General features: G+C 40.4%; 3 protein-coding genes across 4 annotated transcripts in view; 1 reads left to right on the top strand and 2 right to left on the bottom strand.

The window, feature by feature from the left end:
* Positions 1–3,816, bottom strand: part of LOC139952843 (5-phosphohydroxy-L-lysine phospho-lyase-like) — a 32,688-nt gene extending 28,872 nt beyond the window's left edge. Inside the window, exons 1-3 of one of the 2 annotated variants that reach the window (XM_071952099.1) lie at positions 3,729–3,816; positions 3,392–3,497; positions 1,420–1,508 (exon numbers count right to left, since the gene is read on the bottom strand). In XM_071952099.1, the coding sequence (XP_071808200.1) occupies positions 1,420–1,472 (53 nt within the window). In that variant the 5' untranslated portion in view covers positions 1,473–1,508; positions 3,392–3,497; positions 3,729–3,816. Of the gene's footprint in view, positions 1–1,419; positions 1,509–3,391; positions 3,498–3,667 lie in introns of both variants that reach the window. The other variant, XM_071952100.1, reaches the window with a different exon arrangement.
* A 258-nt stretch (positions 3,817–4,074) lies between these two features.
* Positions 4,075–14,066, bottom strand: LOC139953133 (bifunctional methylenetetrahydrofolate dehydrogenase/cyclohydrolase, mitochondrial-like). Its single transcript, XM_071952553.1, has 6 exons — positions 13,900–14,066; positions 11,615–11,796; positions 10,647–10,922; positions 9,449–9,544; positions 9,095–9,328; positions 4,075–7,831 (listed from the first exon to the last, which is right to left on the bottom strand). Exons 1-6 carry the CDS (start codon positions 13,992–13,994, stop codon positions 7,722–7,724), a joined length of 993 nt encoding a protein of 330 aa, XP_071808654.1. The 5' UTR covers positions 13,995–14,066; the 3' UTR covers positions 4,075–7,721.
* Positions 14,067–14,154: 88 nt separating this feature from the next.
* LOC139952963 (probable E3 ubiquitin-protein ligase HERC4) overlaps positions 14,155–25,406 on the top strand; it is a 45,107-nt gene continuing 33,855 nt past the window's right edge. Inside the window, exons 1-9 of the mRNA XM_071952307.1 lie at positions 14,155–14,196; positions 15,938–16,292; positions 17,125–17,287; positions 17,951–18,027; positions 19,070–19,294; positions 20,182–20,273; positions 21,069–21,199; positions 23,989–24,502; positions 25,035–25,219. Coding sequence (XP_071808408.1) covers positions 16,016–16,292; positions 17,125–17,287; positions 17,951–18,027; positions 19,070–19,294; positions 20,182–20,273; positions 21,069–21,199; positions 23,989–24,502; positions 25,035–25,219 — 1,664 coding nt within the window. The 5' untranslated portion in view covers positions 14,155–14,196; positions 15,938–16,015. The remainder of the gene's footprint in view (positions 14,197–15,937; positions 16,293–17,124; positions 17,288–17,950; positions 18,028–19,069; positions 19,295–20,181; positions 20,274–21,068; positions 21,200–23,988; positions 24,503–25,034; positions 25,220–25,406) is intronic.

The following is a 25,406-nucleotide window of genomic DNA, read 5'->3' as shown; positions in this document are numbered from 1 at the left end:
GATAATGATATTGTGTGGATCTATTTGAACTGTATGAAGTGTTTATTTACAGTTGTCAAAACAGAACAGATGATGGGCGAAGTTTTTCACTGTAACAATGTTGTTTGCAATGGAACGGTCCAATGTGGGCTGGGGTGATATCTACAGTACACATGTCTAGTAATCTCTAAGTAGTTGATATAATTAGAACGGTTTGATAGCGTTTTTGACATCACACCACACAATTACCCGAAGATAAAGTTCAAAAAGGTAAACTTCTGCTGACAAGTTCAAAAAGTTAAAGTTCTGCTGACCAAAGGTACATTGTTTGTACATTACAAGCCTGTATGCTTCGCCCTGGGTGGCATAAAGCAATTTCTAACATTGGACATACCCGTGGTCACAACGTCCCAAACGGAACTCGGCCTGAGCAGCGTCAACCTGTTTCAAAAGGGCAAGGACACCAAGGCATTTTCTCCTTGGTATAAGGGCACCCCATGATGAAATTGTAAATTTCTACTGGAGCATTTCAAGGGCACCAAGGCAAGGAGGCGATCGCCTTCAGTGCCTTAGTGGAGTATCAGGTCTGAACATCATTATCAAATACGTTTGAACAATATGAACATTTCTTACTGAAAATAAACCAAGCAGCAAATCTCTCTAATCTTCTGCCTACAAATCCTTTCTGCTCCGGGGATGGATTTCACATTAGTTAAAGTTAAGACTCATCTTACTTCTAAGTTAGGACGAGTTACTTGTTCTTAAATAGGAATTTAGCACTAGCCTTAAGTTTTTAATAACTACAAGGACTAGTGCTATTGACCGAGAGCTAGGATTATTCCAGTGTAGGTATTATTACAATACATGTCATAGAGCTATGTGAAAGGTAGGGGCATAGACTGTAAGTAAGGCAAAATAACAAAAAATACCAGTTGATCGTCCGGATTTATCAAAAAAGAGGAGGATGAGGGCCTTACTATTTACTATTTTTTTTTCAAGATGGCCGCTAAGTATTTCAAATCAAACAGGCCACCAATGCTTCAGTTTCATTCAACCGCAAACTTATCTATACCTATTAGTTGCATGAGGACCTGTGTTAACACCAACACTAACAGGGTCGGATAACACTAAAAGGATTTGCTGGTAGGCATTCACTAATATTGTTTTATGAAATAGACGGTTACAAATGTTTGAGAGCATCAAGTTAGATTCGGGAAAAGCTCCTAGGCCTGTCCTTCTGAAAAGATGGATTAAACTATTTACTATTTTTTTAAATATTTTTTTTACAAAAATTAAAAAATAGTAAATATTAAAAAAAATGATGCGGCCCCAAAAAAGGATGCGGGCGGGGATGATAAACTAGTATTTTATTTTATTTGGCCTAAGGGTTGTGTTACATTTGATGATCGTGCAAGCTGAATGCAGCCATGGGAAACCTACCTGACATGTTTCTGACGCAGTTCAAGAGTCCTCTCCTTTGGAAGATCCTCCATTATTTTTTCTCAGCACATTCAAACAATTCAGGTAGTCTGTGAAAGAAAAAAGAAAAGAACCAAACAACTTAGAGTTAAAGTTTTCTTTGTGGGGGCAACGGTTTGCCCTTAAATTTTTCACTGACTAGACTAGACAGTGACCAGACAGCAGGACCAGTTAGCTCAGTTTAAGAACGAGTCACTAGGCCTACCCCTTTTATTCCCATATATACCTAGATTCCTGCCACACTGGAATGAGCTGTTGCTTTCAAATTAATATTGATGAGAGGGATCCATAAGGCTCGCTGCCCACACATGCTGGTGACTCCCATGATAGACCGTTATAATACAAAATACGGTTGGTTTACATGCATTGTTTACACCTAGCCAGAACCTGACATTAATATTTTTGCAAGGGGCTGGTAGGCCTATGTCTCAGGATATCCTGTTTTGGGGTGAAATAATGACATTCAAGTTTCACTGCAAAACTTTCAGATGCTGCGCCGAAACTGCATGCAGCAGGGGTCGAAATTGCCACTAGCCCGCTAGCCCGGGACTACCAGAGTTACGGCCGGGCTACTGATTTTTCCAGTTTGATAGCCCGAAGGGCTAGTGGAAAAATAATGCCAAAATCATCATCACAAACAATAAAGAACTATGTTATTGGTGTATTGTAAAGTTTGAGCCGCCTCGCGAGACATAATGTGTCTTTCGGGCTACCAAAATCTAATCAGGGCTACTAAAAATTGTTGGTCACTAGCCCTGCTGACTACCATGGAAATACACTTAATTTCGACCCCTGATGCAGGCACTGAAAGACCTGGTACGAAAATGACGGAGAAGGCGACGAACACTTTCACACCATAAGGTTTATCGAGAATAGCAAAATATCAAACGAGGGCGCTGTTGATCCCACAAAGAGATAGGCCATGTGTGCGCGCGTCATGGATGACAACGTACCGCAGTCGTCGACTGCTCCTCTGCCTACCCACAATGCCTTGTGGTTCTGAATCGAGATAAACCTTATGGAGGAAGAAATGTAACTAAAAATGCTGTGTTCCGACTGCCACTTTTCAACTTATTTGATTGTTACCAGTTAAGAAAATCTCATTTCAGTAAAAATATATGCAATAGATTATTTCATAATGAAAAGGTGGCAGTCGGACACAGTCATTTACCTGTTTACCTGAAGTTGTTTAAAACTTAAGCACAGCGCAGTGCATAGACCTTGATATTTCTCTATTTTTGAAAGGCATTGAGGGAAGGAAAAGACAATAAAAAAAAAATAATAATAATTTATTTTTCAATGCCTTTCAACAATTAAAAAACCAGAGTGGCGAGAAACGTGACAGTGATAAGGTCTATATAATATAATGTTATTATTACGTTAGAGTTAGACTGCTGCAGTAGTCCAGATAATTGAATTGCGCAATGGGAATTGTTAAAGTCAAAAGACAGTGGATACTATTGGTAATTGTCAAAGACTGGTCTTCACAGTTAGTGTATCTCAACATATGGTATGCATAAAAAATGACAAACCTGTGAAAATTTGAGCTCATTGGTTGTCGAAGTTGCGAGATAATAATGAAAGAAAAATCACCCTGGTCAAATGAAGTTGTGTGCTTTCAGGTGCTTGATTTTGAGACCTCAAATTCTAAATCTGAGGTCTCGAAATCAAATTCGTGGAAAATTACTTCTTTCTCGAAAACTATTACTTCAGACAGAGGGAGCTGTTTCTCACAATGTTTTATACTATCATACACAACCTCTCCCCATTAACTCGTAATCAAGTAAGGTTTTATGATAATAATTATTTTGAGTAATTAATACCGATACAAAATAGTCAATGCCTGTAGAGTAGGCCTAGGCCTAACTAAGCCAGCAAAAAAAAAAGAAGGAAAGGAAGCGTACAAAATTAATGTAAACAATCCAAATGTTACCTTTTTAGTTTTCAGCTAATTATACCACAAGCATGACAAGGGAATAAACACTGACTGCTTGACACTGACTGATAGACTTGCGATCTGTACGCCTGTAGCTATTCTTCTGTGAACAAAAAATAATGAACAATTCCAAGTTTACATTAAATTTTTAACATTGCTAATAAAACAAAAATCAGCGACCTGTGTAACAAAAGCAAGCAAGTTTGAAATAGAAAGTTAAACATCTTCCAAGTTTACGATTTCTTGCAAACTTGAACCATGGAGACAGCATACCTCTAAGCTTGAACTGTCGATACTTTTTTTCAACTTGTTGTGTAAATAAACCAAATTTTACCCGTCCAACAAAAAGCTATCTCCGCTGCTTGAATTCCGACGTTGCTGGCCCGCCGATCTCGATCGTATAGCGCGCAGCTAGCTAGCGCACACACAGCTGATCTTGCAATTTCGGTCACATGACGTTTGTTTGCGGTGTTGTTTTTTCGCCATGTAGTCTTGTGACAAAGCGTATTACTTGGGACGGATTGGACATATTCCATACAAAGAGGGCGCTGTTGAACACAATCCAGAAACGGCTGTGCTATTTGCGTTGATATCAAGACAATGGTTGCACGTTGTGTAACGTATTGAACCAAGACTAGACACTGGTTTGTCAAGTTGTATCAGTCCTTCTTTGTTTATTTATCTTGCGGACAAAGGCAGGGTTCTACTACTCTGTTTATATCTAAACTGCTAAAGGAATGGAGATAATTAATTAAATACCGCATTATATCCCTTTACAAGTTACACACTCTGAACTTCTTGAATTAAAGTTCTCAAAAAGGTTTCTGTACCACTTGTTTAGAGGACTGTTACAAGTTTATTATGTCAGGGCAACGACTTGACGGTCACATGCACTTGTCATGGGCAGCTAGTGGTCTGCATGTGTGTGTATTGATGCATGCTGAAGTTTTCCCAAGAGGGCAACTTTTTTTTCTTTAAGACTAGCTGAAATTCCTTTGGGGAAACAACACTCTTATAACAATAGCACAACAAATTGAGAATGCGCTTTCTAAATAAACAAAGCAGTAAACAGGCAGGAAATTTTCTCTAGTACAAGGGCCGGCCTATATAAATGATTTATGTTTTCATGTCCTGGCTAGTTCATAAAAATTCACTGTTTTTCTGGTCGCAAAACTAATATATAGACAAATAAAAAATCAGGCCGAAAAGGGTAGAATATCATGTCTGAGAAATAAAACTTAGATTGAATTGTTATTTTCCTCAATAATTTTCAACTTTCAATTTTTCAATAAATGTGAAAACAAAAATAAAAAATATACCCTTTCACCAATAAACACTGAAGCTTACTATGCCCAAGAATTTTCTTTATCTTCCTCTGTTATTTTTTTAAATCTCATTTCTTTAATCAAAAGCAAAAATGGACAAAATCATAAAATCAAATAAAATTAATCTAAGATTAAAGTAATTAAAACAAAATCATATAATGGTAGAATAAAAATCACAGTGGCAAGCAAGATAGACCAAATTAGGAGGGGGGGGAGGCAATCAAATAACTTGAATACAAGTGGGCTAAATTTTACATTAATTATTAAGCAGGATATTGTGAAGGGATACTATTTAAAAATAAATAGACACAAACAGTGTAATGCATTATGAAATGTACAATTTAAAATAATAATCACTGAAGTATGTTCTTTAGTAGACTGTTTTAAAAGTTTAAAAAATTAAGTTTCAAAATGTGTCTTGAAAATTAAAGCTATGGTGAGATATTATTTGAATAAGGTATATCAACTTGCTAGGTTATTGATGACCAAACAATTATCTTACCGAACTTAAACAGTTTTTCAAGGTGGATCCACGGCAAACAAAACATGTTACTGAAAATGGAAATTGCGTTTGAGTGTTTGCGGCTTAATAATATAGGTTGTATTAAAAAATTGAAAAAAATCACTTGTACATTGTGATGAAATCAGAATAAGTACATTTCTTTAAAGCCAAAAGTCTAATAGACCTTATGCACATGACATCATTTCAGTAGGGCGCCCTCACCTAGAGGTCAAAAGGAGGTTGTTCATTGGCCAATCCTGTGCGCCGCACTGACAAATCCGTGCGTTTTGATTGATTCGTCACTGTTTTACCTCTAAGATGGTGGCTGGATGACGTCAATGCATAAGGTCTATTTAGTTCGGAGTGTGTTTTTGAATAAGCCATTTTCAAATTTTTATTTGGAATAACCTCTGGTACAATGAATTACTCAGTCACAAGTAACTGCTTACATTTGTTGAGACAGATAACCATTATTGCTTCCAAAAAAGTGGGAGCATTCTCCTCTACCAGCCAAGCTCAAATTCCAAACTATTTCGTTTAGTGAAAAATAAAGTTCTTAATCTCTTACATTACTCAAAGCTTCACACTTTATAATGGTGTGGTACAATTTATAAAAGAACTAAACCTTAAACCCTGCTGTCAAGACACTTGACACTATTGGTAATTGTCAAAGACCAGTCTTCTCACTTGGTGCATCTCAACATATACATAAAATAACAAACCTGTGAAAATTTGAGCTCGATTGGTCGTCGAAGTTGCAAGATAACTAGGAAAGAAAAAAACACCCTTGTCACAAGAAGTTGTGCGCTTTCAGATGCTTGATTTCGAGACAACAAATTCTAAACTTGAGGTCTCAAAATCTAAATCGTGGAAAATGACTTCTTTCTCGAAAACTACGTCACTTCAGAGGGAGCCGTTTCTCAAAATGTTTTATACTGTCAACCTCTCTCCATTACTCGTTACCAAGTAAGGTTTTATGCTAATAATTATTTTGAGTAATTACCAACAGTGTACACTGCCCTTAATGATAGGTCAAAGGGTAAATTTACAGATTAATGATTGAACAAGTTTGTTTGGGCCACTTTGCAGCGATGCTTCAAGGGTCGCTTCCCTACAAAGTTGTTCCGGTATGTTTGTCCCAAAATAACAAGATTGTGTCACAACATATAAGGTTGGAGTCGTCCATGAGAAAAATATTGTGACGTTTTGGTGTACATGAAAAGGTTTGTTGTGTCTGTTATATATCTTTAAAAAGGCAAATATTAAAAGCGTTTTGTTCATGCATTGTTGCACAGTATAATCACTCAGTGACTGAATACATTTTTCTGTCAAACATTTATAAGCTTGATCTATACTACTATTCAAGCCATAGAAACAAGGCTAATTAATTTTCCTTTATGCATAATGAGCGTGTGTATCAAAAGTCTTCAAGTTATAAAAAGGGAATCAATGTGTGGTGAAGAGGTTTTCAACTAGTGGTTTAAACCCGCCGACGTCTGGTTCTTGATAATTTACTGAGACGAAATCGAGGTAAATTATCAAGAACCAGGCCTCGGTGGGATTAAACCACTAGTTGAAAACCGATTCAACACTTTGATTCCCATTCATAAATACCCTTTCAGTCAAAAAACATCAACACTTTTAGGTCAAAAAGTAAAATAAATTTAAAAATAAAAATTGTTCAATGATTTTTGTCAAAACAACACCCCTCCAGCTATGAAATGGTCAGGCCCTCTGGAAAACAACTCCTTATAAGGAGATTGCTGTGCGCGTCGCGCGTATCGCGTAATGTTGCACAACTGTTCCAGCTGTTGCTCTCGACCGATAGGAATGAAGAAACTGTCCCGCTCACAACCAGTTATAAACACTGGTCATTATCAAAGGTTTGGCCACGTGACGCGCTCTCCACCAATAGGAATAGCAAAACTGTTCCGAGGTCTTTATGAATATTTATTTGATGGGCCTTGGAAAATATCTTTAGTATCCATTACAGAAAATATTAGTGTGTTATTTTTCCACAAAAAATTGCCACTTATTAAAAATTAAGTGACTTCATATTCAAATATTTAAAATATTTCTTTGCATAAATCAAATTTCTATATAATTAGCTTCATTTCGTGATGGGCTCCTCTTTGGACTGATATCAGCGTGGGTTTTGAACCCACCTGCACCCATAGAGTTATATTATAAAAACTAGAGGGTGCACTGGCCTAAATACGCAGCCCGGCATCCGGCCATTTTTGTAAGTTGACAAAACAGCTTCGCGTAGCAACGCACACAATGTGTATTTCACATTCAATGCCCGTACAAAGTTCATCTTCCCAAATGGCGCGCGTGTCCTTGCGGTCACGTCGTGTTTCTGCCCGCAGCATCACCAGTGCGCCCTCTAGTTCTTAACTCTATGCCTGCACCCATACAACAACGCATTGTTCTACTCAAACCATGGACACGGCACAAAGAATTGTTGCCATAGAATGGCGCCCTCTGTTGTTCATAATACTTAGATGTTTCCTTTAGCCACTTGAAGGGTGTTCTTCATCAGCATAGCAACAGTCATTGGTCCCACGCCGCCGGGAACTGGTGTAATGTGTCCGACTTTGTCAAATACTCCTACATAAATAATCAAAAAGGGGTTCACGAATTTAGTTTCTACAGCAGTGGAACAAGTTCTTGGGTGTTCAGAGAAAAAAAATCACAATAAATGATAAGCTACAGGTACCGTAGGGTAACCTAGGGAAACCACAAGTCAAATTTTAAGTTGTTATTTTTCTGCTTATGAGAGTGACCTTAATCACTGTAGCTTGCAAGCCTGATGAAACCAGTAAACGGGGTGCTTGCAATGTGCACCAGAAACACCGGGGTTAACCCATTACGCTCCAACGATAACTGTTCTGGGTTCTGTTACATGCATTATCAATCCTAGTGCATGGAACCTCTGGCTAAGCGTCCTGCCCAACGGTTAAAGTAACTACAATACAGTATCTTGTCTGAGAACACAATGACCACGACCAGGATTTGAACTCACATTCTGCTGATCAGAAAGACCAGAGCTTGAGTTCAGTGCTCGTAACCACTCCGATTCCAGCCTATGTCATGTATGTCCTTTATTCAACAAACAAGTGATTGTCACACGTTTCGATATTGCCACAACACTGTTTGATTTATTTCATATTTTGTTTCAAAGAAGTTAAGTTTGATAAAGGTAAAAATAAATCCAAGGAAAGATTGTCCTTCCACAACAAAAGGAATTTCTTAAGTTCAGTGACAAAACAAACGACTCAACAAGAAAAACTAAGAGAGGTTTGCAGTAACACCATGTGGAAATTTATATTTTGAGTAGTGTTGGTTCTTAAAAGAACCGATGGTTAACGGCTCAGAACAACACTACTCAAAAGAGATTTCCACATAGCGTCATCGCAAACCTCTCTTAGTTATACTTCCACCATGCAAAGTGTCAAATCCTACAAGAATGAATAGTTGAACCACTTAAAGGCAGTGGACACTATGGGTAATTACTCAAAATAATTACAAGAATAAAACCTTACTTGGTAATGAGTAATGGGGAGCTGTTAATAGAAACGACTCCCTCTGAAGTAACGTAGTTTTTGAGAAAGAAGTAATTTTCTACAAAATTGATATCGAGACCTCAGATTTAGACTTTGAGGTCTCGAATTCAAGCATCTGAAAGCACATGACTTCGCGTGCCAAGGGTGTTTTTTCTTTCATTATTATCTTGCAACTTCGACGACCAATTGAGCTCAAATGTTTACAGGTGTGTTATTTTATGCATATGTTGAGATACACCAAGTGAGAAGACTGGTCTATGTCATTTACCAATAGTGTCCAGTGTCTTTAAAGGCATCCTAAGCTTACCCTCATAGTCAACGTCCCCGACAAGACGGAACTTCCCTGTCTTTGGGTCCTGAATCCTATTGATGCCTACGTCAAAGATGGCCGACCCTTCCTTGACCATGTCAGCTGTAATCATCTGAGGGCGCCCTGCCGCTGCAACCAAGATGTCTGCATTGCGCATATAGTGACGCATCATCTCTGGAGACGTCTTGCTGTGGCATATAGTCACGTTGCAGTTGAGGCCCATCTTAAGTTCTAGGGAAGAAAAATAGACATGATGAGATTAGAAGTGATGAATCTACCAAGTGTATCGCATGAATATAAGCACAGCATGTGCGGCATACGTGCAAGGGGTTTATTAAGATGTATCCTCACCATTTCTTGTGTCTGCAGCAAGAAGTAAAGCAAGGGGAAGTCCGACGTTCTTTGATCGTCCCATCACCACAGCGTTCTTTCCTGCCGTTTCCACACCTGCAAAAAAATTTACATCATAAGACTTTTAACTCCAAGGGACGAATGATCAAATGGACATAAAAAGGTATTGAAGGCATTGGACACTATTGGTAACTACGCAAAATATTTTTTAAGCATAAAAACTACATGCAACGGAGAGCTGTCGATAGTATAAATCGTTGTCAGAAACAGCACTTTCTGAAGTATCATAGTTTTCAAAAAGAGGCTATTTCTCACTTAAATATATTGAAAATATTCAGGACTGAAACCTTTTGTTAGGCATCTGAAAGCACACATATTTGTGTAACAAGAGTGTTTTTTACTTTCATTATTCTCTTGCAACATCGATGACCAATGAGCAAGATTTCTTAATTTATGCACAATGTTGGGACACACCAAGTGCGAATACTGGTCTTTGAAAATTACCAAACAGGTGTTCAGTGACTTTAATGAGTAAATTCTTTGTCTAAATCAAACAATCAATCAATCATTACATTAACTTTTTTATAATGTACTTCCACCATGGACAGTTTCAAATCCCGCTAATCAATCAATCAATCAATCAATCAATCAATCAATCAATCAATCAATCAATCAATCAATCAATCAATCAATCAATCAATCAATCAATCAATCAATCAATCAATCAATTCGATGCCATACAGCATCTAACAAACACACTTCTAACCCTTTAAAGGCAGTGGACACTATTGGTAATTGTCAAAGACGAGCCTTTACAGTTGGTGTATCTCAACATATGCATAAAATAACAAACCTGTGAAAATTTGAGCTCAATCCGTCATCAAAGTTGCGAGATAATAATGAAAGAAGAAAACACCCTTGTCACACGAAGTTGTGTGTGTTTAGATGGTTGATTTCGAGACCTCAAGTTCTAAACTTGAGGTCTCGAAATCAAATTCGTGGAAAATTACTTCTTTCTCCAAAACTATGGCACTTCAGAGGGAGCTGTTTTTTCACAATGTTTTATACCACCAACCTCTCCCCATTACTTGTCACCAAGAAAGGTTTCATGCTAATACTTATTTTGAGTAATTACCAATAGTGTCCACTGCCTTTAAAGCAAACTTGCACAAAAACAAGAAGATGGAGTACATCTTACCTGATCTCTTGATAAGTTCCCAAACACCATAAGGTGTCGCTGGGAGTAGAGTGGGCAGGTCCAGCACTAGCCTTCCTACATTCACCATGTTAAACCCATCCACATCTTTGTTCGGTGAGACGGCATCACATACTTTCCTTTTGTCCATGTGAGGTGGGACGGGTAGCTGAACAAGAATCCCGTCGACATCCTTGGACTTGTTGAGGTCATCGACCAAGGAGAGGAGGGCTGCTTCGGTCATGGTCTCGGGCTCTCGAATAGTTTCCGATGTTATACCTGTAGAGTAAAAAAAATAATATACTAGAAAATGTTTTAAATACAAAACCAACCTCCCAGTTGCAAGGATGGGACATAAAGCCGTTGGTCTCATGTGTTGTGTAACGCATGTAAAAGAACCCAGTGCACTTTTCGAAAAGAGAAGGGGTTCGCCCCGGTGTTCCTGACTGTGGCTGCTGTATGCGCCGTAGCACCTTGTAAACCCTTATAAGGTGCTAAATAATTGGGTCTCAAAATTCATCACTGTAATAACCTATCTTTCTGAAAGTTTGTATATATACTCAGCACCTTGAGTACCTTGTTTGGTAGATACGTGTGCTATATAACACTTCGATATTATCATTATTATTATTAAACCAATTGAACCAAACCAACTAGTGCTCAAGTAATGTGTCAACCATACCTCAAAATGGCTAATAAAATTGGGCCCAGGCCTGCATCGTGAGGGACAGACAAGGCGCTGGTTCAGATCATTCATGAGTTATTTGTCAAGAAACCTGGGTGGCTTTGATCCAGAGTGCAAATTAATTTAGGTATTGGATGAATTTTTCCTTTTTCTAGTTGCATTAATTCAATCCTGTATCCATTCAGTGTATGACCGACGGGTGGATCAAGGATTACAATAATCAGAGCCAGCTTTCCTTGCAAAGCCCTCTTGTTCCTGCCCATGGAGACTCTGTAAAATATCTTACCACAGTCTTGAGCTGCCTTCATCTTGTTCCTGACATAGACAGCGCTTGCTGGGTCTTCACCCACCAGGACAGCAGTCAGATGAGGGGGTCGATTGCCGGCCGCTACCCATGCCTTCACCTCCTCAGCAACTTCAGCTTGTACAATCTTGGAGATCTTCTTACCGTCGATAATCTCCGCATTTCTGGTATCAAAATAAGGTTAGTGGTACAGATCATCATATGAGCCATTTGTTGATATCTAGATGCATGAAAAAAGTGTGTGTAACAGAAGAGGTCCTACTACTTGCCGTCAACTCGCCGTCAACTCACTTGCGCCGTCAACTCGCCGTCAACTCCTCCAATATACATTTAAAATCCACAAAAGAAGCATAGAACTGTAAAGTATCAGCTCAAAGAGAATTTGCGAAAGTTTTAGATTATATTTCGGGCAAAAAATTGAGTTTTTTTCTCGTGAAAAAAATATCTCGAAACAGCAAAACCGTTGGCCGCCATCTTGCTTTATCACATTGATTAGTCTTGGCCCAAGATGTCAATGATTGGTACTTTTTTTTATCAACACAAAGTCGTTTTTGTGAATGAATTTTTACCGAAAACTATGAGAAATATGTACTTTATCCCAGACTTAACACTTCCGTGCCCCATTTATAAATTTTTCATGTAAATTTAATGAGTTGACGGCGCAAAAATGAGTTGACGGCGAGTTGACGGCAAGTCAGTGAGTTGACGGCAAGTAGTAGCAGAAGTGTGTATGTTGAGCCAATTTTGTGGTGCACCTTTCAAACTTGCGCAACGCGGTTTAACCTTTATGAAATCGACCATAAATTAGTGGTCCAACTTACGTCATAAAGTTGCGCAAGTAAAGTTGACTTAGCCATGGTGTTAAGTTTTGTGAAATCAGCAGCAGAGCGGTTTGTGACGTCATTGGTTGATATTTTAACCTCATCGATCAAAGATATACATGTATGTGGTGATTGGTGTATAGCACTGTGGGTTGGCAAATATTCGAAAAACTGGTCAATCAAACTGTTTTTTTAAAGTAGAAATTGGCTAGAATAGGTTCCAACGCTGTGATTAGAGCTATCAACAGCTATGTGGGTGACGCCATGCTATCTGGGAAATGTGGCAGAAGCCAAGAAGTGACGTAAACTTGGTGAGAATGTGTAGCACTGCGGGTTGGCAAATATTAGAAAAATGGCCAATCAAACAGCCTGTTTTAACTGGATACTGGCTAGAATAGGCTCAAATGCTGTGGTTAAGGCTTTCAGCAACTTTGTGGGTGACGCCATGTTAGCTGGGAAATGTTGCACATGCAAGAAATGACAGAACTTGGTGGGAATTTAGAATTTATACTGGGATTTCAGGCCTTTCACTTTACTTAAAACATTAACTTATTAAGAACTTTTAATCACTAGCTATATAGTATTCAGCTTTACATTGATACATATTTTACAATTCAGATTAAATCATAATATTTAACGTCCCGCAAGCCCCCGCCCACCCATGCCCCCTTGAGCCAATTTGTTTCTCAATAAGGTTTATCACGAATAGCAAAATATCAAGAGAGGGCGCTGTTGAACGCACACAAAGGTATAGGCGTTGCGTGCGCGAGTCGTACAAACTGCGTAGTAACCGCCCCATATTCCTTCCCACAATGCAGTGCGTTTCTGAATCGCAATAAACCTTATGAATAAGTCATCATTCATAATAATCATCTGAGTCTGACTGAATCATTAAGCATACTCATAGTCATAGTCATAAATTATATTTATAAGTCATAAAAAAATAATAACTATTTCATTCATTATATAATATAAATCCAATTCCAAGTCATCAGACATCACATTCACACACAAAAATAGTTGCCATAACGTAACCCTCCTCCATCGCAACTAACAAAAAAATTGTCTTACAATGTGATCGTGACTGTAGTTTGAGGGTAGGGTTACATATCGTGAATTGACATTGAAGAACCCTCGGATAACTTTCCGTATGGCGCCACCACTTTTTCACTCATTTTTACAGAAAGGGATATCTCATTGAGGTAAATTAGATACTATATTATTTCATACCGAATGAAAAAGTGGTGGCGCCTTACGGAAACTTTTCCGAACCCTCCCCCGAACCCTCCCCCTCCCCCTCCCCCTTCAATGCAACGGCACCAGAGTGGTGTTGCAACCTTCTAAATTCTTTGAACAAACAAGTTCAATCATTGATTATGTTGCAAGTTGCAATTTGTTGTCCAACAAAGCGGCTGAATGCATTTTAAAACAATCCCAATAACTTACTGAGTCGCCGTCCTGTGGAACCCAGAAACACTCACGGAAGGAATGATGTTCTTATAAGACAAAACAGATCTCATACATGGTCTTAGAACCGACATATTGTCACGTTTACAACAGAAACTGTGCTGCACAAACTTTCCAGCAAGGTCAATTCTGGTTGGGTCACCCGTCCCCTACGAACCCCCCCTTCAAACAAAATAAATCTCCTCAAAAATGTAGCGCCCTCTCTTGACCATCTTTAACTAAGAAGTCAAAATAAAACTAAACATGGAGTGCTTTCTGATTGTCTGTGTGTCAATGGTAGGAAAACCCCGAGTGAATACATCCATTCATATTACATTAGAAATTCGTGTCTGTATTCGTTAAACAATGACTAATATAATTCTTTGTTGTTTGTGTGTTGTCATAAATGTTAGCCCACTTCGATTGAAAAAAGAACAGAGGTCATGAGGTGCACACTCCAGATCCAGCCATTACTAATACTAGCCTATTGATATGATTGAGTTACCTATGTTGTCAAGCTCAAGCTCTCTTGTCTTTGATTCTCTACTCTGGTCTGCTCTGTTGTAAACTAAAATAAACAAAACAACCAAACAAACAAACAAACAAAAAACCCAACAAACAATCAATATCGTTTGAGACTGAGCACATGTTTGTATTCATACATTGTTTTTGTATGGTAATAAATGTTGATTGATTTGATTTGATGTGTTGTGAAGTGTTAAAGACAGTGGACACTATTGGTAAATTGTCAAAGACCAGTCTTTATTATATCGACATATGCATAAAATAACAAACTGAAAATTTGAGCTCGATTGGTCGTCGGAGTTGCGAGATAACTATGAAAGAAAAAACACCCTTGTCATCAGGGTTGTGTGCTGTAAGATGCTTAATTTCGAGACCTCAAATTCTAAACTTGAGGTCTCAAAGTCAAATTCATGGAAATTACTTCTTTCTCGAAAACTACGTCACTTTAGAGGGAGCTGTTTCTCACAATGTTTTATACTATCAACCTCTCCCTATTACTCATAATCAAGAAAGGTTTTATGATAATAATTATTTTGAGTAAATTACCAATAGTGTCCACTGCCAATAAGTTTCAATGTTACAAGTTAGTGCCATTTCCCCCCTTTTCCCCCAGGACTCAGCTGTTTTCAACTGCACTGGTGTTACAAAAGTTTCAAGAATTAACTTAAATTAAAATGTAGTTAATTCTTGAATGAACCTTTTCACATTCATGCTAAATGAATCACATTGGATGATCTCGTTAGTAATCGTTTGTAATTGTTAGTCTTCACTTTTATTAGTCAGGATTTCAAAACTCAGGTTGACTCGGTAGTTTTTCTCCATAGACCCCCTTTACAGATAGCAAATAGCTATGCATTCTGGAATAGGATGCGATGTTTTGGGATGTTCGTCACGCATAAAAACGTGCATAGCTTACTCGCTAACTCTCCCAAAATGCATCATAATCACCACTTCTGTAAAGGGGTCTATGCCTTTTACCTCTGTGGATCTGCCTAGACATGCTAGACCCAGTAACATGGGGCAATCTACTCCTTTTTTCAAAACTTTGACCGATAATGACAACATTTTGGAAAAAAGGAGTACAGCGCCTTACTGGCTGGGTCTATATACTGTGTGGATCCCTGTTTGAACCTGAACCAGAGCTGACTAAAAGTTAAACTGAAATTTATTCTTCATTGTCTTCTTAATACTTACACTTTAAAAAAACTGGCGTGATGTTTCCACTAGGATGTTTTTGCTGACTATATAATTCAGATTCATGTTTATGAAAGATTGTTGAATATGAGGAAGTGATTAACGACTCCTTCTAGACTGTCTAAAACTATCTTATGTCCCACAAGCAAATTGAAGGCGGCCTGCCTATTTAAATACACGTACGACACTAGTTGTCACCATACATAGAGAAAAGACCCACTCTCTATGGTGGCAACTAATACGACACATGTGGAACAAATTTACATGTAATTTGTTCGACCATGCATTCGATCAGTGTGTACATTTTGTTTATCAACAGACTTGAGCATCGTACTCTATAACGGCCAACACGAAGAACCTACCTTGATGACAGTTTAAAAAGTTTCATCCCAGCTCCATGATGTTTACTTACTGTTGGGGTGACGTCGTGCCAGGGTTGCTATGTAAAAATGAAATACCACAGGACACCGATGACGAGATGGAAGTTGATGAAGTTGAACGGTCCGATGTTATCTCGAAGCCACTGGAGGTTTCATTCTTTCGGCACCGTGATATCTATGAGGTAGCGTGCGGGTTGAGGCATTCTGCGTTTCTGCTGAGGGACGGAACTGTCTACACCTGTGGGGTGAATGATCAAGGCCAGCTGGGCCACAACAAAGCGGGGAGAACTCCAGGTACATAACATATGAGCCCCGCTACTCTGTTTAATTTTTTAATTTTAAAAATTATTTTTATGCAAGTTGCCAGACACAAGGCCTGAAGGCCACTTCAAGGCGTGGGCTACACTGATTTTTTACCAGAGGCCGTTGGCACCTACAACTACAACTAGGGCTGAAACAGGATTACCTCTTTCACAGTCCATATGGATGTATGCTTGGGTATCATTAGTCCGAAGCCTGGCCGGTAGAGCAGAAAGCACTACCTCCCCAATTTTACAGAGCAAGTGTCACGACCGGGATTCGAACCCACACCTTGCTGGTCAAACACCAGAGCTTGAATCCAGTACTCTTAACTGCTCGGCCATGACATGCCACTGAGTAGATGTGGTTCTGTACATGTAGGCCTATGATCCACTGGTTGTATTTTTAGAGGCAAATTTATGGTTTTTATTTTATCACTATTTACTTATCACAACGCATTGTCTGTAGGTGTTTTAGATCAACTCTTAAAAAAGGATAATGAGTAACTCCGAACAGCAAAGTTTTAAGAGATTTGAAAACAATGTGCCTCTTGGAAGGGTATTGATACCTTTTGTAGAACAAGTTTTTGGCTATGACATAATCCCTACTCATTGTGAATGAAGATGTGTGTAATCTAAGATTCAGCTTCATTAATAGTCATCAAGTTTTTGAGAGAAAAATATTCAAAGGGAAGCGTTCTACCATCACTATCTATAAACTGTATTTAAGTTTAATGTAAATCTGTAGACATTTGTTGTACAAAAAGTTACCAAACCTGATCACTCATGTTGTAACACTAATAATATTGTTAAATGTTTTTCCACAGTCCAAGTCACAGCATTAGAGACGTCTGTCATTAAACATGTAGTATGTGGGGATACCTTTACCGTGGTAACAGCGGACAACGGAAGTATACTTAGCTGGGGTGAGGACAGCTGTGGCCAGTGTGGATGGGGCTCAGAAACAAGAGACATCAAAACAAGACCTAGGTAAGTGGCGAGGTTGAAGGTCCTGGGCCCGATTTCATGGCTCTGCTTACCGCTGAATTCTGCGCTTACGATCACGATTCCCCGCTCACGTGCAAGCGCCAAATTTCTGCGCTAGCCTTGTAAGCGTAGAATGCCTAGTAACGTGGAGTACGCACGGGCAGAAGCCCAAATTCTCCACTAACCCGTGAAACACGCTTGCCGTAAGCACAGAATTCCCTGCTTCCGTAGGCGCCGATTCTGTGCTTACGGTAAGCAGAGCCAGGGATGAGATTGTTCAGACTTTTGGCTGAATTCAGACTTTTTATGTCGGCCTGGTGAAGAAAATCAAACAATATTTTTTTCCACAAATAAAGAAATACTGCTCATTGGTCTACTTCTCTAGTGCTGTGGATTCTGTTTCTAAAAGCTCCTTGGAATCTATAACCTTAGTAGTTAACAAAAGGTAGAAATGGCATCATTTCAACATACCTCTGAATTTGTATTCAAGTTTCAGATTTTTTGTGAGTAATGACTCTCACCCCTGCAAAGCGCTTCCAACATTATTACCCTCGGTTACTGGGCTATTTCATTTCATTCCATAAACTGATCTTTGACAATTACCACACGTATCCAGTGCCTTTAAATTAAAGGCATTACCCTTTTGTTGTCTGTTCTTCCTTGTAGATTACTGAAAGGTTTAGCGATGCATCATGTAGTGCAAGTAGCCTGTGGAGGAAAACATTGCATAGCATTAACTAAAGGTAAGATAGCGGGATTTTAATCCATTGTGCTGGTTTTCTTGGGAAAGACAGTTATATTATATGGTGACACTTGTGTCCTTGAGCAGGACACTTAACCATAATTGCTTCTCTCCACCCAGGGATAAATGGGTACCTGTGAGGGCAGAGTTGGTTATTGTGATTGGTTTAGCCGAGTGGCACATATTTGTTGCTTAGGCTGTATACTCCCCAGGGAGCTGAGATGGTTTAAGAAATGGCCCAGTGACCAGGGGTGAAAAGTGCAATATCAAACCTGATTTTTATTGTAGTAATCTATCCTAAATCAACCGCAAAGCGTGAGCTAATTACAAAGCGTGATCAAATTGCTAAGCACAAGCGTGTGCGGATTAAAAATATTGTGGTTTAGAAGATGATTATTTAACAAGAATGGGAATAAAGTAAAGGAATGTAAGGATAAGGGGTTTTGGGGTTAGACTTTAGAACAGAGCAGAGCTCGAGCAGAGAGTTCTTAATAAAATAGTTGCGTTAAAGGCAGTGGACACTATTGGTAACTGTCAAAATCCAGTCTTCTCATTTGGTGTATCTCAACATGTACATAAAGTAACAAACCTGTGAACATTTGAGCTCGATTGGTGGTCGGAGTTGCGTGATAACTATGAAAGAAAAAAACACCCTTGTCACACGAAGTTGTGTGCTTTCAGATACTTGATTGTGAGACCTCATCTCGAAATCAGATTTGTGGAAAATTACTTCTTTATCGAAAACTACATCACTTCAGTCGGAGCCGTTTCTCTCAAGGTTTTATACTATCAACCTCTCCCTATTACTACTTACCAATTAAGGGCTTATGCTAATAATTATTTTGAGTCATTACCAATAGTGTCCACTGCCTTTAAGAAACATCAATTTACTTGAGTTCAACATGTCATTTGTCTGTTGTGAACTTCAACTTCAACTTCAAGCCCTCCTGATTAATACTCCTACTCCGCACGTACGTGAGGAACCACAGGACCCAAACCCAGCCAATACGTTCATGATGCAACCCTTTTCTCTTTACCATCAGGAGGCAAACTGTTTGTATGGGGCGACAACACTTACGGTCAACTCGGTGTCGGGAAGAATCACGCAGTGTTCCACAATAAACCCACAGAACTAACATCGCTTCATGGTCTGCCAGTAAGGCAGCTAGCATGCGGAGGGGCTCACACATTCGTCGTGTCGACCTCGGGAACAATATTTGGCTGGGGTAGAAACCACTGTGGACAGCTAGGTGTCAGCGACAACAAGGGTAAGGATCATCTCACTATTCATTCATTTCATTTGTTTATTTACTACTGTGATCCGGCCTATGAAATCTCCGCTTTAAAGTGGATGTAATTTTTTTTTATTAGGCCGATTTTTTCTATCATTCCATTTTTTTTTTTCTCATACATTTTTTTCTTTCTCCCCCCCCCTTATATAAGCTTGGCATGCCTTATTTAAACTTGACAATAATGAAGTACAACTACAATAATGTGAGATCAGCCTAGTTGCTAGATTAAGGGGGTGCCCCAACTGGACCAGCATAAATGTGTGTCGCGTGCTCACTTAACATTACACGATCATTCTTACATCATGTAGTGTTTCAGCTCCTTTTTAAGGGTCCACTCACAGGCCTGCATGATGAATGGGTGAGCTGTGCCCATCCATCTGACTCTATTAACAATCTGTGCATTAGAGAGAGATGGGCCAATTTCAGACAGTGTACTTAAGTTAGACCCGAACCGTTTTAACTTTATGAGCAGCGGGTGGCAGTCGTAAAAATAAAACCACCTTGTGTTCAGACCTTGTGTATGTACCACCCGAAAAATACCTATGACATAAATGCAAATATTTGTCAATGGCCTGACGCTTTGACCTTAGCAGAGACTTTCTTAAGAGGCTAAAAGACAACACGACACACACACAGAGGTTATGGGAGACTTGGGCGGTCCCTTTTCATAGTTCTTGCCAGTAGTGCACGAGCTCAGACCTACGTGCGCACGCTCAGAGCTGCAGAAAATGACCGTTATGTCTGCTGCTGCCAGCGTCTCGAAAGTCTCCCATTAAAGTGAAACAGAAGCAGTCTAGTGGAAACATTGATTATTCTGTTTATGACTTCTTATATAGCACTTAATTTCTCTTTGCTTGGAACAGATCGATCCCAGCCAACATTACTGAAGAGCTTACGTTCTCAAAGAGTGAAGTTCGTTGCATGTGGTGAGAATCATACTGCGATGCTTACAGCGGTAGGTATAGTGGTCTTCTCATATTGTATCAAATGATTCTTATGGATCCTATCTTAGGACAATGACTAGAGCAAGCTAGTCGAAACGTTGAGACCAATTTAAGAACTCACTCCGCGGTAGTGCAGTTAATAATTATCCTCTATAAGCTAAAGTGGTAGTCCCAGGCAATTTTCTTTACCTTCTGCCGGCCCAGGAAGTAGTTAAAAAGCAGGACAGTTCCTTTAAGAAATGAGAAGTCTTCCGAACAATCTGATAAATCTACTCTGCGGTAGTAGAATACATAAGCAAGACAGTTCTCCAAAGAGCAAACTCTACCTGGCAAGTAGATACACACATGGTGTTACCGCAAACCAAATATGTACAAATAAATTGTTTCCCAGACTGTTTTTAAAGGCAGGGTCATGGATTGGTAAAACCAATTGACCAAAGAAGTGTTTTGGAACCAGTGACCTCCAGCTATTTCAATTTTTAGGTGCTGCAGATTTGTTAAAGGTACGGTCTTATAGATTAAGAACTCACTCCATGGTATTGAAGAGAGGTCCCCTCGATCCACTAAAGCTAAAGTAGTAGTTCCTGCCTATTTTTTACCTTCCGCCCAGGACAATAATAAGCAGGACAGTTCTTTTCAGAACTGAGAAGTCTCCCGAGTTCCGAAGATCTGTTCCGCGTTTGTAAAATATAAAGCAAGACAAGTTCTCAAAAGAACATCATCTACCTGGCAAGTAGATACACACACGGTGTTACCGCAAACCAAATATATACTTAGTAATAATTGATTTGGTTGTTTTTCCACAGGATGGAGGTGTATTTACTTTTGGTGCTGCAGAGAATAGACAGCTCGGCCACAGCTCAACCAGCAACGAAATCAATCCTAGAAAAGTGTTTGAGCTGATGGGTAGTGAAGTATCTCAAATCGCCTGTGGGAGGTTAGTTATTGAAGAGAAGGGAGCAGGGGTTGGGTGGGGTTTCTTGGGGTTTCTTGGGGTTTCTTGGGGTTGGGTAGTGAAGTGTCTCAAATCGCCTGTGGGAGGTTAGTTATTGAAGAGAAGGGAGAAGGGGTTGGGTGGGGTTTCTTGGGGTTTCTTGGGGTTTCTTGGGGTTTCTTGGGGTTGGGTAGTGAAGTGTCTCAAGTCGCCTGCGGGAGGTTAGTTATTGAAGAGAAGGGAGCAGGGGTTGGGTGGGGTTTCTTAGGGTTTCTTGGGGTTTTTTGAGGTTGGGTAGTGAAGTGTCTCAAATCGCCTGTGGGAGGTGAGTTATTGAAGAGAAGGGAGCAGGAGTTGGGTGGGGTTTCTTGGGGTTTCTTGGGGTTGGGTAGTGAAGTGTCTCAAATCGCCTGTGGGAGGTGAGTTATTGAAGAGAAGGGAGCAGGGGTGGGTGGGGTTTCTTGGGGTTTCTTGGGGTTGGGTAGTGAAGTGTCTCAAATCGCCTGTGGGAGGTGAGTTATTGAAGAGAGCAGGGAGAGGGGTTGGGTGGGGTTTCTTGGGGGTTCTTGGGGTTGGGTAGTGAAGTGTCTCAAATGGCCTGTGGGAGGTATATTATTGAAGAGAGCAGGGAGAGGGGTTGGGTGGGGTTTCTTGGGGTTTCTTGGGGTCGGGTAGTGAAGTGTCTCAAATCGCCTGTGGGAGGTGAGTTATTGAAGAGAGCAGGGAGAGGGGTTGGGTGGGGTTTCTTGGGGGTTTTTTGGGGTTGGGTAGTGAAGTGTCTCAAATGGCCTGTGGGAGGTATATTATTGAAGAGAGCAGGGAGAGGGGTTGGGTGGGGTTTCTTGGGGTTTCTTGGGGTCGGGTAGTGAAGTGTCTCAAATCGCCTGTGGGAGGTTAGTTATTGAAGAGAAGGGAGCAGGGGTTGGGTGGGATTTCTTGGGGTTGGGTAGTGAAGTGTCTCAAATCGCCTGTGGGAGGTGAGTTATTGAAGAGAGCAGGGAGAGGGGTTGGGTGGGGTATCTTGGGGTTTCTTGGGGTTGGGTAGTGAAGTGTCTCAAATCGCCTGTGGGAGGTTAGTTATTGAAGAGAGCAGGGAGAGGGGTTGGGTGGGGTATCTTGGGGTTTCTTGGGGTTGGGTAGTGAAGTGTCTCAAATCGCCTGTGGGAGGTTAGTTATTGAAGAGAGCAGGGAGAGGGGTTGGGTTGGGTTTCTTGGGGTTTCTTGGGGTTGGGTAGTGAAGTGTCTCAAATGGCCTGTGGGAGGTGAGTTATTGAAGAGAGCAGGGAGAGGGGTTGGGTGGGGTTTCTTGGGGTTTCTTGGGGTTGGGTAGTGAAGTGTCTCAAATCGCCTGTGGGAGGTGAGTTATTGAAGAGAAGGGAGCAGGGGTGGGTTGGGTTTATTGGTTTTTTGGGGGGGGGTTTCTTGGGGTTGGGTATTGAAGTGTCTCAAATCCCCTGTGGGAGGTGAGTTATTGAAGAGAGCAGGGAGAGGGGTTGGGTGGAGTTTCTTGGGGTTTCTTGGGGTTGGGTAGTGAAGTGTCTCAAATCGCCTGTGGGAGGTTAGTTATTGAAGAGAGCAGGGAGAGGGGTTGGGTTGGGTTTCTTGGGGTTTCTTGGGGTTGGGTAGTGAAGTGTCTCAAATGGCCTGTGGGAGGTATGTTATTGAAGAGAGCAGGGAGAGGGGTTGGGTGGGGTATCTTGGGGTTTCTTGGGGTTGGGTAGTGAAGTGTCTCAAATCACCTGTGGGAGGTGAGTTATTGAAGAGAGCAGGGAGAGGGGTTGGGTGGGGTTTCTTGGGGTTGGGTAGTGAAGTGTCTCAAATCGCATGTGGGAGGTGAGTTATTGAAGATAGCAGGGAGAGGGGTCGGGTGGGGTTTCTTGGGGTTGGGTAGTGAAGTGTCTCAAATCGACTGTGGGAGGTTAGTTATTGAAGAGAGCAGGGAGCAGTGGTGGGTGGGGTTTATTGGGGGTTTCTTGGGGTTTCTTGGGGTTGGGTAGTGAAGTGTCTCAAATCGCCTGTAGGAGGTGAGGTATTGAAGAGAAGGGAGCAGGGGTGGGTGGGGTTTCTTGGGGTTTCTTGGGGTTGGGTAGTGAAGTGTCTCAAATGGCCTGTGGTAGGTATGTTATTGAAGAGAGCAGGGAGAGGGGTTGGGTGATGCTTGGGTAATAAATAATATTTATTCGGGCAAACACATATACAAACACATGTACACACATTAAAAATATTTAAGAAAACAAAGCAAAACAACAAAGGAGAGCTTAAATGTCAAAACAATAACTATGCTTAAAGGCGTATGTCTCCTAAAAGGTTTAAATGGGTATAAAACTTTTGGGAAGAATAAGCCCACTCAGCTACTTAGCCCAACCCCGCTTCCATGGGCAGCGCACCTTACCGTTACCTCTCGCTACTAATGCCAAAAAAATCTGTATATTTCAGAATTAAAATAATCTTTTTTGTTTGACGCTCCAGAAAAAAGAAAAATGAACGCCACTCATCAACTATGGTATTGATAAGTGAAAACAATTTAAGGTGGGGGATCACAATTATTTGTCATGGCTCAAATTGCCATCTCGGCAGATGACTCTTAAAGCAAAGTTCTCCGCATCGCCATTTTGAATTACTTGAATTGCTGGAAAACTATCTTGCTAAATAATGTTTGTCACCAATTCATTTTAATTGCTGTACTTTTGTGGCGTTTAGCGTGGGCCTTATACAATCCCTTTGCATCAAGCATGGAGTAGTACTCATTCGTCTTTATTTTTGTTTCATCGATCTTTATTTTTTGATTCCAGACATCACACCTTGGCCTTCATCCCGAGGAACAGTCGCATCCTATCCTTTGGCTTACCGAGCCATAAAACACCCACCAACCGTCCAGTCTTCAATCGAAGCACAAGCACTAACAGAGTATCTGGCCCCTGGGCCGAGGGACCGCAAGTCCGGAACAGTTGTAACACTGAAGTGGCTGATACACTTTCATCTGTATCAAGCACACAGATCTTGTCAGACCATCAGAGAAACATTGCGTCCAGTTCAAAGGAACACCGGGATTCGAGGTTGGAGCCCACAAAACTTTTAAGTGACTCTGGAAAGGAGGGGGTGGAGTCTGGAAGGGGTTTGATGCAGGATAGTGCTGATGAGATGGAGGTTAAGGACAATGATGTAGATGCAAACTTTGATGGTCGTTTGGAGGCGGGAGGAGGAGGTGTTGAAGACAACACTCGACGACGTGAGAATGGAAGGCCGAGGGTTAGAGCAATTTTTAGCGGGGGAGATCAGTGCTTTCTGATTGCATCGAGTTTAGAGGCAAGTTCAGGCTTACAAGGCTTTCTTTGGCTTATACTTGTGGCAATGCGTACACGCATGCACTTTTCCTATTGTTTGTCATCAAAGATAGAGGAGCAATTCATCTATAGACCATGTGAACTTTGTTTACAATAAGTGTGACCTTGTCAGTCTTTGAGTATTCTGGCAGGCAAGATACTGCACTGGTCATATGGGAAAGTTGACATTTTGTGTCATTTTCCACATAAATCCACATTTTCCACATAAATCCAAGGGTTATGAAAGTAAAAGCTGGACAAATTTTGAGATGTGCCCCCTTTCATCATATCAAAAGTTGATAAGAATTAGACTGTAATTTCCATAAGATTTTATGTTTTCTTCCATTGAGCTGTGTACAAATCCTGCCTGCAGGAAGTCCACGCTCTGTTTTTCTTTTATAAACATGTGATGTCACAGGTCACATCGTCTCTACCAATCCATCTATACAAATAGCAAGCTGGTTTTTGTTTCTGAAAATGTGTTCTTTATTGTCTTGTAATTCCTCTCTCACCAGGACTTCACAAAACCAGTCGACCATCGAGAGATCTGCGTTGACGAGCACATAGCAACAATGGATGCTTGTTTCATCGACACCCTAGAGGGAGCCCCGTTGGGTGAGAGCCTGTCGGAGCAAGTCATGAGTTCAATAGAAGAAGTCTTTTCATCAGCAGCTTGCCTTAACGCTTCCTTCCTCAAAACGTTAGTAAACTTTATCTTTCACCAGTAAATTTAAAAAAAGAAAAAAAACATGCCCTGGGATAGGATTATTTTTGTTATGAACAAGGGCTCAATTTCATAAAGCATGGGGCCGATTTCAATTTGTATTGTGAGAACACACTTTACTCAGTAGTCACAAAAGTGTGCCAAGTACAGAAAAATCTTGCTG

This window comes from Asterias amurensis, chromosome 21 (genome assembly GCF_032118995.1).
Source record: "Asterias amurensis chromosome 21, ASM3211899v1".
Classification (NCBI taxonomy): domain Eukaryota; kingdom Metazoa; phylum Echinodermata; class Asteroidea; order Forcipulatida; family Asteriidae; genus Asterias; species Asterias amurensis.
The sequence above is the reverse complement of the archived record's forward strand: the minus strand, read 5'-3'. Positions and strand labels throughout refer to the sequence as shown.

Bases quoted from the DNA above. Each gene is read 5' to 3' on its own strand.
- LOC139953133 (XM_071952553.1), bottom strand. From the start codon at position 13,994: ATGTCGGTTCTAAGACCATGTATGAGATCTGTTTTGTCTTATAAGAAC. The intron at 11,797-13,899 runs GTAAGTTATTGG...TTTTGATACCAG, and splicing joins TTCCACAGGACGGCGACTCA to AAATGCGGAGATTATCGACG. The intron at 9,545-10,646 runs GTAAGATGTACT...ATTTTTTTGCAG, and splicing joins GGAACTTATCAAGAGATCAG to GTGTGGAAACGGCAGGAAAG.